The sequence below is a fragment of the Ciona intestinalis genome, chromosome 4 (assembly GCF_000224145.3).
Source record: "Ciona intestinalis chromosome 4, KH, whole genome shotgun sequence".
Taxonomy (NCBI): domain Eukaryota; kingdom Metazoa; phylum Chordata; class Ascidiacea; order Phlebobranchia; family Cionidae; genus Ciona; species Ciona intestinalis.
Genome location: NC_020169.2, coordinates 1,853,337 through 1,865,857, shown reverse-complemented (window position 1 = coordinate 1,865,857; position 12,521 = coordinate 1,853,337). Strand labels below are relative to the sequence as shown.

General features: G+C 34.3%; 2 protein-coding genes and 2 long non-coding RNA genes across 7 annotated transcripts in view; 2 read left to right on the top strand and 2 right to left on the bottom strand.

Moving 5' to 3' along the window:
* Window positions 1-6: 6 nt before the first annotated feature.
* Window positions 7-2,110, top strand: LOC108949457. 4 transcript variants are annotated; one of them, XM_026834310.1, is made up of 9 exons: window positions 7-32; window positions 149-296; window positions 500-596; window positions 747-862; window positions 932-1,090; window positions 1,357-1,461; window positions 1,545-1,650; window positions 1,724-1,922; window positions 1,979-2,110. In XM_026834310.1, exons 1-6 carry the CDS (start codon window positions 23-25, stop codon window positions 1,409-1,411), a joined length of 585 nt encoding a protein of 194 aa, XP_026690111.1. In that variant the 5' UTR covers window positions 7-22; the 3' UTR covers window positions 1,412-1,461; window positions 1,545-1,650; window positions 1,724-1,922; window positions 1,979-2,110. The 4 variants fall into 4 exon arrangements, with proteins under 4 accessions (XP_026690111.1, XP_026690113.1, XP_026690112.1 ...); XM_026834312.1 differs by having other exon boundaries at window positions 1,360-1,461; window positions 1,545-1,922; XM_026834311.1 differs by lacking the exon at window positions 1,545-1,650.
* Window positions 2,111-6,520: 4,410 nt separating this feature from the next.
* The window catches only part of LOC100180525 (NFX1-type zinc finger-containing protein 1-like), a 37,542-nt gene continuing 31,541 nt past the window's right edge, over window positions 6,521-12,521 (top strand). The window contains exons 1-19 of the mRNA XM_026834171.1: window positions 6,521-7,092; window positions 7,905-8,044; window positions 8,135-8,282; window positions 8,391-8,487; window positions 8,706-8,821; window positions 8,884-9,045; window positions 9,123-9,214; window positions 9,283-9,375; window positions 9,526-9,638; window positions 9,813-9,948; window positions 10,245-10,343; window positions 10,452-10,562; window positions 10,661-10,862; window positions 10,923-11,128; window positions 11,339-11,482; window positions 11,695-11,787; window positions 11,848-11,928; window positions 12,053-12,130; window positions 12,196-12,321. Of these exons, the coding sequence (XP_026689972.1) occupies window positions 6,584-7,092; window positions 7,905-8,044; window positions 8,135-8,282; window positions 8,391-8,487; window positions 8,706-8,821; window positions 8,884-9,045; window positions 9,123-9,214; window positions 9,283-9,375; window positions 9,526-9,638; window positions 9,813-9,948; window positions 10,245-10,343; window positions 10,452-10,562; window positions 10,661-10,862; window positions 10,923-11,128; window positions 11,339-11,482; window positions 11,695-11,787; window positions 11,848-11,928; window positions 12,053-12,130; window positions 12,196-12,321 (2,746 nt within the window). The 5' untranslated portion in view covers window positions 6,521-6,583. The remainder of the gene's footprint in view (window positions 7,093-7,904; window positions 8,045-8,134; window positions 8,283-8,390; window positions 8,488-8,705; window positions 8,822-8,883; window positions 9,046-9,122; window positions 9,215-9,282; window positions 9,376-9,525; window positions 9,639-9,812; window positions 9,949-10,244; window positions 10,344-10,451; window positions 10,563-10,660; window positions 10,863-10,922; window positions 11,129-11,338; window positions 11,483-11,694; window positions 11,788-11,847; window positions 11,929-12,052; window positions 12,131-12,195; window positions 12,322-12,521) is intronic.
* On the bottom strand, window positions 7,092-9,653 carry LOC113474208. Its single transcript, XR_003395856.1, has 3 exons — window positions 9,537-9,653; window positions 9,116-9,178; window positions 7,092-7,294 (listed from the first exon to the last, which is right to left on the bottom strand). It is a non-coding gene; the product is annotated as an uncharacterized LOC113474208 (long non-coding RNA).
* Window positions 10,870-11,944, bottom strand: LOC113474207. The gene is made up of 2 exons (XR_003395855.1): window positions 11,857-11,944; window positions 10,870-11,061 (listed from the first exon to the last, which is right to left on the bottom strand). It is a non-coding gene; the product is annotated as an uncharacterized LOC113474207 (long non-coding RNA).

The window sequence follows — 12,521 nt, the reverse complement described above, 5'->3', positions numbered from 1 at the left end:
TAAGGATTGGCTAAAACAGGATATGAATACAGGTATCTATATCTTAATCAACATTTGCTGATACAATTGTCCCTGTTTTGTTGGTGTTTAAAGATTTTTTTACATTTAAAAGAGTCGGTTGAAAATTGTGTTCTTATTTTATACACAGGTTTAAAAGAATTGATGCTTTATGCTTGTGGAAAGATTGCTCAAGCAGATGGAGCATGTGATGTTCTACTGGAAGTTATAATGGCAGTTATTAACAGTGGTTTTTGCAATAAAATTTGTGGATTGATCAGTGAAAATTTGATAGTAAGGTAGAAAAATCAATGGGGTTATGCTTCTATTCAAGCAGTTAAATTAAAATGAATTCAAAAACTGCTTTTGTTAATATGAAAACGGTGCTAAATGTTATTATCAAAATTCTTAAACCAAATAGTATATAACCAGAACTGACATAAAGGATATGCTGGCTTTCTAAATGTGTTTTTTGATTATTTCAAAAAACAATATGTTACAGTATGACGGATTCTACTAAAGCAGCCAGACAAGTATCATGTTGCTTGCACCTAATGTCAAAGTGTCTTGACTTAGTACCAAATGCATCGGTTAATGAGGTAAATAAATATAAACCTGTTTACTAGATGGCTGTTTAACGTGATAATGTCGTCAATATAAGCAATAAGGTCAACGCGCAGCTACAGACTTCCTGTCATGAAAGCAATGATTTTTCGACAAAGATAAAATATTATGAAACATGTTTGCAGGTATCGATGTTAACTATTGTGGTTGAAAGAGTAGTTGACACAATGGATATTGGACACCTGGAAAATATTAGTGAACGACTGGAAGAAGTGAAAATACGTAAAGATGAAGCAGTTAGGTAACAAGCACACCAACAAAAACTAATAAAAAATATCGTCAAGTTAAAATTGTTCTTTACCTTATTTAGGAAGTTTATGGAAGATCGTATTGAAAGAAATAACAACTCTGAAGAAAGACTACCACTAGATAACTTCAGATCTACTTCTGTCTTACCCACCCTCGATGATATTATAAAGACAGAAAAACCATTTTTAAGGAAAAACCGCATTGGTGTTCCTTATGATAGGTATATGTAGGGTTATTTTACATTTTATTCTTTAAACTTTAAACTTATCATGCATGCTTGATCTCTAGAAAGAAAGAAACTGCTTTAATGTTAAGGCGATATAAATGATAAAGGTTTTTGTCTTCGATAAGAAAAGTAGGAACGGTATACTTTTTACTACCACTTTTTTATCACAAGAAAGTTTTGAAATGTTAATGTGTCATTCAAAGTTATATCGACCATCTACTTATGTTTAAAGTAGTTTAAACAAATTATGGAATTGTTAGCAGAAAAAGAAGATACTCAGCATGTGGACACATCATTGAATTATACTCTCATTGAAACAGATGCCTTTCTGAAGTCATACCGCTATGTTCTTGCAGATTTACAAGGTAACCCAGCTATTTTAGTGATTTTACATCTTTTCTGGTTAAAGGAGATGTTTCTTTTATATTTAAGAATTTTTGTTTGACAGAGATTGACCATCTCCCTCTAGAAGAATATATTGTGCTCAAAGGAAATACATACCCCTTTGTATTTGCGCAACCCTTATTTTGCATACACATTTCAACCTTTACTTGGTAAATTATCATGCTGGCTAATTTTACAAACCTTTTGTCTTGTTTCATCAATTCATTATAATATTATTGATAGGTGAACCACATTTTATTAATGTCCCCGATCTATCTCAATGGCCAACTGCTGACGAGTTGCACTTGGACGAGTCACAGAAATTTGCCTTGCAAACTGCCATTACAAAAGAAAAAGCATTGATACAAGGCCCTCCTGGAACTGGAAAGACTTATGTTGGGCTTAAAATGATGCAGTTGTTTCTTGCCAATTGCAATTCTAGGTACATATGATTTGTTTGATGATTGAAAGCGATGCATATGGTTAAATTTTTTTTAGTCAGTTAGAAAAACATCCGATTCTGGTGGTATGTTACACCAACCATGCACTTGATCAATTCTTGGAAGGAATAGCAAAGTTTCATCCTGAAGGAATCGTAAGATAAAGTTTTAAATTCAAATAAAGTTTTAATGTCACTTCGATATTAGGCAAATTTTACAAAGATACCTTAATTTTCGTTGCCAGGTATACGTGTTAAGTTTGTAAGCCAAAAAGTAAAATCACGGCTATTTGCATGCAAAACTGCAGCTAGATACACTAGTATATAGTACAATGGGGGAAGATAGGACCAAAATCAAAATAGATGCTGGGTTTTAGGTAATACCACGAATTAGTACTATCATTCCTTTATTAAATGACAACAATTTAATAAAATATAATAAAACACACGAGGAGTTATTTAGCGATCCGCACAACAGGTGAAATTTTACAAATTCGAAAACACACAGCATAAGATAGGACAGTTTAAAATCATTGTTAATTTTGATTAATAAGTGTATTTATAAATGGGAATATACGTAAATAACACAAAATAATACTGTACGCTTTGAAAATTAAGTCTAAACAATCTTTATCTTGCCCTACTGCTATAGTTTTTACATGTTACCTATATATTATTGCATAACAATTGGTATTGTTTGATTGACAATGGGTAATGTTCGAACATCAATGGATAAATATTGTATCCTACAAATGTATATGAACTTGTAATAACAAAAAATTGATAATAACTATTGATAAAGTTTTTATTTTTGGGTATTACTACTCTGTTTTTGGCACAAGCCACTTCTTATGAATTATTACCAAGTGAAAATGACCAAATTTCAAATATATTTTCAAAATATTATCATTTTATTATATCAGTATCTTATAGTTGAAAACCCCCTGAGGTATAAATTACTAAATTAAAAGCAAATCTTCCAAAGTTTGGCAATGAAAACATACAAAACTACAATGTGGGGGAAGATGGGAATTGAAATATATTTACATTATCAGTATTCTGCAACTTGTAGTTAACCTACCGAGTTAAACAGGCTGTGCTAGTTTCTTTGCCATGTAAACTTCATATATATAACGTAACGTTAAACCGATATTTTGTTGTTGTTTTTATCTTAAATTAAAGTCATATTGACCCCTGCCTATTTTCTTCATGCTTATATCTTAGTGTTTTTTACAAAACTAAAACTAGTTTTATGAGACAAAATCAAACTGTACGAAATATTCAAGGTTGTTTTATGAAGCTATGAAACTAGTTTAATCGTTCGCACACGCAAACTAAAAAAAATCATTGACTTTACTACGATTTAGCGGGCATAAAAAAATAGCACCTTACTATTTCGCATTTTTTTACCTGTTCAAAGTATACTGTTTCTAGTTTACATATTTTTTTAATATTTAAAAAGAGTAATCAGCTTTGATGGGCGTTTTATAAAGTCGTGATAATACTGTCGAATAATTCTGTAACCTGATTTTCCTGATTATGATTAAATGGGGGTCCGTAAAAAGAACATTAAAAAAAATTCATGTCTGACAAAGTGTCCCATCTTCCCCCACCCTACTCTATGTTAATGTTATGCGTTTTTGTTTGTATTTTTATATTTTAAACATGTTCTTTTATGTTTTTGGTTAGTATACTTGATGTTTTCTGTTTTTTTACTCTTTAATTGATTGAGTGTTCAATAAAATTGGATTCTTTATGTAAGGTTTATTATTGTGATAAGATATAACATTAGTAGAAAGCCATTTTTACGCGCAGAAGTGCTTGGTTCTGAATAAATCGCAATATTCAGACGAAAATCAGCACCCAGCAATGATAAAATGCCATGCGGTGGGCTCGGTAATGGTGGCGTCTATGACGTCATACACGCGGGGAAAATAGATAACAAGACTCGTTGTTTTACCATAGTTTAATAATACAACATAGTTTAATACTTCTTTATTAAACTATGGTTTTACAATCCGTTCCCAACTTGGTCTATACTAACTTTGGCACAACCTGCTAGGAACAAAATAAAATGACAAGTTAAAAAAATTTACGCTTTATCGGGAATGATACAATTATATATCCTATATTCCAAAGTCTCATACATTTAAAAAAAATTAATATTTCTATAGTATTGTAAATACGTACCGGTACATTTTGCCGATTTCTAACCACTGTAAATCAAACAATCTATTTCGCATTAAAATACTGCCTATCTTTAAACAACGCAGTTGCAGTAAACTAAAGTCAACTTTTCGTCTCTATTAAAAAACATTTACTCTAAATGTGAATGAATGAATATAACTTGCTTTATTTCTTTAACTTGTCTTATCCTTTGCCATATCTGGACCCTAATTTCGGTAGAGCGAATAAGGTATCAATCAGGACCTCAGTAAACCGAATACCCGCGGAAATCCTCTTAATACATTTACACTATAACTTTGCATTTACCAACAGTTTCTTTCAATTCCGTCAATACATGGCGAGGGCGCCATGCGTCAATAGCATTCCAATTATACAGACTTGTTATTAAAATAAATTTAGGATACGTTTTAAAGCTTAACCAGAGTTTCAGCGACCAATACGTTTTAAAACTTTCATTTCATTTTTCCTTTTGTGTTGCAACAGCAACTGGTGTTGCAACAGCATTGGCATGAAGTTTATTACTTTATTTGTATAAATCAAACAACAATTATTTGCCGACAGGTATTTCAACGTGTGATTAATAGGGTGACGTTATACGATTGGAAACGTGAGACAATTACCAACATGGTTTCTCGATAACGACGAACTTGGTTTTTGCGGAAATACGCCATGACAATACTCCAATCTAGCTCTAGGGGAATCCCCATGACCTAAACTAAAGTATCGGTACCACACGTGTCCATATTGGATCGATATTCCCTTTTAGTTTTTGTTATTAGAGGTTTTAATAAAGTTTTCGTTAAAACTAAAAAGGAAAAGAGTCGCAGAAACTGTGGTTTAGTTCTGAGGTGTAATCTACATTACATTAAAATCAAGTGCGTACGGCCTCCGAGAGATATCTCTGTCTCCGTGTTGGAATCACGACACACTAGAGGTATCTCTAGTATATATAGGTCGTGTTGGAATGCAGGTGACGTAACGGGAATTAAAGGATTGATATAATTCGGTTAATAGTATTTATCCTCGCTTGGCGGGCGACAACAGTTTAAAACCCGGGTGTTCTGTTCATACACTTCATGCCCGCATACCAAGTCACCTTTGTGAAAATATTTCTAGACAACACATAATGGACCACTGCGTTGAATCAACTGCCGTTAAGGGTGTTGCCCAAGGACACATACACCCACAACAGTGGCAACGAGCGTCGAACCCAAACCCTCTGGTTTAGAGACGGACGGTATAACTATAAACTGCGTGTAACGGCGATGGACACAGACGATTTTTGTAGCATAGTGCCATAGTAGGGCATTTTACACAGTAGAGTAGATTATTCATTGCGCAATCTAGTACCTTATTTAAAGATCAAAGCAAATCAAATTTTCGTCGCGTCGTATATTCAAGTTTGACCATATAATTGAGACACATTGAAACACGATTAATATGTTCGAAAAAATTACAACATTTAAGTTATTTTTGACCACTTTTTGTAAGCGACCAATATTATGAGTATAACTCGATTTTGTGGCTATAATTGTAAACTATAGAGTGAAAGTATGTAGTTTAATCTTTTAAGTGTTGGGAAAACTAACGGTGGTTCTTATGCATAATACTCAAAGTCCAAAATCCAACTGTGTTAACGATAAGCAAATTTATTTTGTTTAAGTTTTGTTTTATTGTTCTAACAACAGAGCTGTAATATTCTGAGTAAATAATACCGCTCTTATCTTGTATAAACTCGAATATTGAGCATATGACGCGGTATTACATTACGTTACAAACACTCGCGGCTCACACTACGGGAATTCCCGCCAGCAAAACTGAAGTATCGGTATTAAATGCGCTGTAAAATAAAAGTCGACGGAAGCAAGTAAACTGCATTGTAGAGCATCAGACAACACGCAGCGCGCAGCCGGCAACGCGTTCTTAGATTTAGAACGGCACAAGGTCTTGAAGCTTATACTTACATAAGATTTGTGGACATAGCAAGCTCATACACATTTTACTGTTAAAGAAGGAAGTCTGAAATGTAACCTTGAAACCCTACACAACAATATTCGTAACTTTTGTTAGATTTAGAAGTTGTATGAACAGGCAGGTATTAATTTATTCGATTTCTTTTTCACATTCGTATAGATCAGTGTATGATTTTAGTAAAACATTGCTTTAACTTTAGATGGTAATTTTTAAGGAGTAAAGTAGTGGCGAAAGTGTTCCGGGAAATATTTACTAAAAAAAGGCGGCATATTTAATTTTTAATACTCACGTTTGCCTATTTTAAAGTACGTCGATTAATATTAAATTTAGCAACACCTATTGCAAACACAACAATGAAATTACAAATAATAAAAAATCTGTCACTATCAGGCACCTAATACTCTTTCTTTAATACCGTATACGTAGTATTCTGCTATATAGGGCTACGGTAGATAACCCCCAACACCATTCAGTTAAAGTTCCTCCTTGAGTAGAGTTGCATAATGTTTAGTTCTTTCGGTATCGACAGTGAAGGTCATTACTTCGGTACCCGTAGTACATTTAGTCGCGGAAAAAGGGGACAAGGTACCAGAGGCCGAGGAAGCAGCGGTCGTGGTACCGTTGCTCATGGAACTCGTGGCCGTGGTACCACTGCTCATGGAACTCGTGGTCGTGGTACCACTGCTCATGGAACTCGTGGTCGTGGTACCACTGCTCATGGAACTCGTGGTCGTGGTACCACTGCTCATGGAACTCGTGGTCGTGGTACCACTGCTCATGGAACTCGTGGTCGTGGTACCAGTGGTTATGGAACTCGTGGTCGCGGTACCAGTGGTTATGGAACTCGTGGTCGCGGCAATAGCGACCAAGGTACCAGTGGTTTTGGAACTGATGAAGCATCGGCAAGACTACACCCGGCTTTTTTAATGCCACCGCAAACAGTTCGAGAAGTTCATTCAAACGCCCCACGTTACAAAAGAAGAAGCTCTGCAGACGGTGACACTCCTCAAAGGTAGACATGTTGGTATTAAGACCAGTGGACATTTCTCCTGCCATTCTGGTAGACAGGCAAAATGACCCATTATTTGTTTTGTATGCAATAGGCCTACAAGTGTTTTTTCGTGCATCCAAATACTGCAGAACCAGAAACTGTTTTGGCGACAAAGTGGATTTTATTATTCGTCGCGATTCAGGCGAGACTGTTTGCCAGTTATCTACAATAATACAATTGGTTGCCAAGTATCTACAGTAATACACTAATTAGAACACACATAATTTCGCACACGCTCGGTCATGAACAGGTATTGCGTAGTTAAAATAGTTTACAAGGACAATTGTGTATGTTTTTAATTACGACCGAAAGCGTACATTGATGGTTTCGACCGCAGTTACGCCGTATATAGAATATAAGGGAAATTGTTATATAGTACGGCGGGGGAAGATGGGACATCTGTTCATTCTATTTTCTCGTTCCATTTAGTAGTAAACAAAGAACAGTCAAAGAATTATAAAACCGTATCCTCACAACTCTCATAGACCGTTGTTAATTGTTTAAAACACGATCAGGATATTTGGATATTATGTGCTAAAGGTGTCCCATCTTCCCCAACAGTACTATATGCTTAGTTGTAGGGCTCACGTTAGCGTGCTCGTACGGTTGCGCAATAGTTAGTATGCACAAATGTATGTGTACACAAGGGAGATTAAGTACACTCTTGTGCGATGACGTTATACTGATTCCTCCTTTCTGTTTAATCTTTAACTAATTCTAAATTTACTTTGGTTTGGCGCACTTTGACACTTATACTCTCTTTATTGACACAGGACTGACAATTTGCAAAGTCTCTTTAAACAACTGAGACGTATCATACAAAAGGATGATATTACCCCAAGACAAGCTGTCATTGTATTGTCAACAGAGAAAGCTGGCTTTACTAATTGTCTCAAGCAAGAAATGGACAAGGGTAATCATATTAAACAAGTATACTTTAAAGACCTCACATACATAATACACCAACGAAAAGATTTACATTATTTTTAATGATTCTTTATAGGTATGACAGAAATGATGCTTTATGCTTGTGGCAAAATAGCTCAAGCAGACGGTCCACGTCAAATTCTGCTGGAAATTCTATTGGAAATTATCAAAAGCGGTTTTTGTAACAAAATTTTAGCTTTGATTTGTGCGAACTCAACTACAAGGTATATTTAAACCTTAACAAACCATGTTTTCAAACTGCAACTACTGATTTAGATATCTGGTTACAATAACTTGGTACACCCCTGCAACTATAACCAACTATCTTACAGAAACCCTGATCCTAAAAAAGCAGCTAGACAAGTGTCATGCTGCCTATATCTGATGTCATTGTGCCTTGACCTTATACCCAAGCATTCAACAAAGGAGGTAAAATATATAAACAATTTATTTTATAGATAATACATTCAAATTCTTTAATTGCATATAAACCTTCCACAAATATTTTAACTTAAAAACTTTATATGCATAATAGCACCTCATTTCTACAATGCTTTCTGCATTTTTAACCCATATTTTCTGCTTTGCAGCTCCAAAAGTCCTAACCTTTTTAAGGAGTTCATGTTAACTACACAACCTTTTTCTAGATTTCTATGTTATTTGTTGCTGTGAATAATGTGGTCAATAAAACTACTATTGGACGCTTTGAAAATATTACTGACCGATTAGCAGAAGTGACAAGTCGTAAAGACGAAGTGGTTAGGTATATCCACATAAATTTGAACACAGTTTTACTTTAACTAAAAAATTTGTTTTTTTGTGTAGAAACTTTATAGAAGATCGCACTGAAAGCAGATATAGCTCACATGATTACAGACAACCACCAGATAACTTTAGATCTATATCTGTCTTTCCTACTCTAGAGGACATCATAATGACAAGCAGGCCGTTTTTGAGAAAAAATCAAATTGATTCTGCCTATAACAGGTATAAAGAATAGAACGATTAAGGACAAATAGTAGTGTAGTAATAAAAACAAGTACATATTTTTTCTAACCTTCCAGTGTGGATGACTATCTTGATGTTCAGTTTCGTTTGCTACGAGAAGATTTTATTCGACCTTTAAGAGAAGGAATTCAAAGTTATCATAAACTTGGTAAGTAGCCTATGCATATTGTAAACAAAGTATTAATCTGTAAAACTAAAAATGTTGTTTATTGTTAGGTAAAGATGCTACTTCGTACCAGATTTCAAAATTGGACGACATCAAGGTATATCAGAACGTTCGTGTTGAATTTCCACAACCAAGTGATACAGGTTTGTAATGCAAAACAGTTAATTTAAAAATAAGTCATACATACAAATTTTCAAAAGTGACAAATAGTAATATTGATGATTGGATCTATACAACCCAACAATGAGGTATTTAATTTTAAATTTAACTTAACTAAGCTATTTATTTATCAGGTATGCAATACCTTGTTCACTTTGACACTGAGATGCTGCATCGAGTTGATTGGGAAAATTCAAAACGATTTATGTTTGGTAATCTTCTCTGCTTTTCTTCTGACAACTTTAAGGTAGCGCACAGCTCATGTTTGCGCAATAATAAATACCTTTTAATAAATATAAACTTTCCTGATATTGATGTATTGTTCCCACATTCCAAAGTTTAGCCTTGTTTGACATGACTTAAAGTTTAATTTTTCTTTGTAAATTTTAGTTAGTCGTGTTTGTCTTTGTAATCCTTACAGGAACACTTCTTGTTTGGGGTAGTTGCAGAGAGGGATGCAAGGCAGTTACAGCATGGACACCTCATGGTTAATTTTGTAACACCTGACCAACCTTATGAAGAAGAAGAGTTAGATTGGAATGATAACACCAGTACAGGTACAAACTATACACTATGAAACTCTATAAAATATTTAGGCAATGCAAAAACTTAACCCAACAAAATTTGAAATGGTTTGCCTCTGGATTGGGTAACTGTGCCATAGAGCTGTTTATTTTTAAGGAAATTAATTTCAAGGCATTATTATTTATTTTCTTAATAGTTATGTATATAGAGGACATTTAACCACGCATCTACTTATGCTTTGCAATCAATAGTAGAAACAGCCACAGAAAAATAGTTTTACAAAAAGAATAAAGTTTAAAACATATTAAAAGTAAAATTAAAAATTTAGAAACAGACAATCCGTTGGTTGACATGTCATTGGAATACACTCTTATTGAAACAGATGCCTTTTTTGAAGCATACCATCATGTTCTTGCTGGATTAAAAGGTAACTTTACCCAAACCTAACTCAGAAGATAACTCTGGCATAATTTAGTTTCCACTCATTATGTATGTTTTTAATTTTGGTTTTACAATCGGAACAATTTCTTTATAGAAACATACAATCTACCTGTGCATCGATACATAGTAGACTGCTCCAAACAAATACAATCACCATTGTATCTGCGCAACTCTGCTTCCATTTACTCTTTCAAACCTTTGCTTGGTATGTAATTATGAAATATTACTGTTTGTTTCTACTCAGTCAGCTAGTATGGCGTAACTTTGTTAAAAATATTTTAATATATAATTTTAACATGCTAGAAAAACCTTTTCCTGCTGTAAATGTTTTGAACCACTCCCAATGGCCAACTGCTGCCAAGTTGCACTTAGACGAGTCACAAAAGTTTGCCTTGCAAACTGCCATTACAAAAGAGATAGCATTGATACAAGGCCCTCCTGGAACTGGAAAGACTTATGTTGGGCTTAAAATGATGCAGTTGCTGTTAGCCAATTGCGAACCAAGGTACAAATTTTTTTGTTATATGTCTTGTATTTTGTTTAACTGTTTTGTGTTCGGACATAGTGTCATTTCGAAAGAAATAAAAAATCCAATTCTTGTGGTATGTTACACCAACCATGCACTTGATCAATTCTTGGAAGGAATAGCAAAGTTTCATCCTGAAGGAATTGTGCGTGTGGGTGGCCGTTGCAAAACTGAGAGTCTTAAGAAATATATGTTAGGTGAACTTAAGCGAGCACATAGAGGTTTTGGATTTAGGGATGTTAAAGGTAAATTCTTTAATGGATCTTAGGTGTATAAAAATTGAATAAGGTAAATTGTGCATGTCGCTTAAAGGGCCAGTTTTTTAACCAACATAATATTTCTGTGTGTAGTTTTTAAAAAACTGCTTTGTAACGATTGTAGCCAAATATGAAAAATTGCTTTTAGCTAATGAGGTTAGTTTTAACATTTATTTTTTTCAAAACATGCTTCCATAGATGAGGTTAAAAATGCGATGCAACCCATCCAAAACGCTTTACAAATGTTACAAGCATCAAGCAGATGTGTTATCAGTCTCTCTCAGTTGCGACCCGTGATTCCAACAAATTTATTCCAACAGTTTGTACAGTACTACCAACCAGGTGAAGAAAACTATAACTTTTGTATAAAATATATAAAAAGTTGTATAAAAAAGTCAGAGCATATGGTCCTAAGAAAGCTTAATGGCTCAATATAACTATTTGAAAATACCCATAAAAAAATGATATGAAATAAAAGATCTTATGGTACTCATTCGTACTCTTGTAGCTTGGTTTATAAAGACTTATTTTGTAGTTGTTTCATTATTCCACAGGCAAATTCAAATCAAGCTATGACAATGCTTTGTTGGATTGGTTAGGATTCTCCAATGTTGAAAGCTTGACCACCATAAGCTATATTGTCAAAGGTAAGATTCAAATCACCGTGTTTTGTTACTGTAGCCTTAACAAAATCTTTACAACAACAGAAGTTATACCTGTTTGGGCTCAACCACTTCTGCATCAGGGGTTCCAAATAGATCATATTAAACAAGCAGTTGCTGCATCAGGTTGGTGTATTCATTTGCCTTGCAACGCTTGTTCCATTCTCATCTTCTGTAATCATGGCAATCATATAACCTCTTTAGATTAGCATGTGTTTTTTATCTAATGTTATATAATGTTTGCATTTAGAGAGCCTAGATTACCCTCTTGTTGTCACTTGGATGACAATCCATCCTAGGAATAATGATCCGGTAAATATACAACCAGGTATGTCAAAACAAACTGATCAAGCACTTGCATATTTTATGTATTAACAACCATCCATATTCCAGACATAGTCTATAATTTTTTGGAATATATGGATCTTCCTGTTAATGTAGCACATCTTTTGGATGTGTATCATCATATCGAAGTGAAATGTGCTGTCTATGTCCTAACCGAGGACCAACAATATAAAAGTAGGTGTTGCTATCTTTATTTGTATAAAATGTACAACGGTTGGGTGACAGTATGTATGAGCAATTTTAGCTTTAATACATATAACTTTACTCTGGCGCGGTGGCAAAGTGGTTAGCGGGCCTGCCTGTAACCTAGAGGTAATGGGTCAAGGCTCGACGCTGCTACATTGTGGGCGTATGTGTCTTGGGCAAGACACTTA

Excerpts from the sequence above, each read along its gene's own strand:
- LOC108949457 (XM_026834311.1), top strand. Across the intron at positions 297-499 it reads AGTGAAAATTTGATAGTAAG|TATGACGGATTCTACTAAAG; the intron begins GTAGAAAAATCA and ends AATATGTTACAG. Across the intron at positions 597-746 it reads CAAATGCATCGGTTAATGAG|GTATCGATGTTAACTATTGT; the intron begins GTAAATAAATAT and ends ACATGTTTGCAG.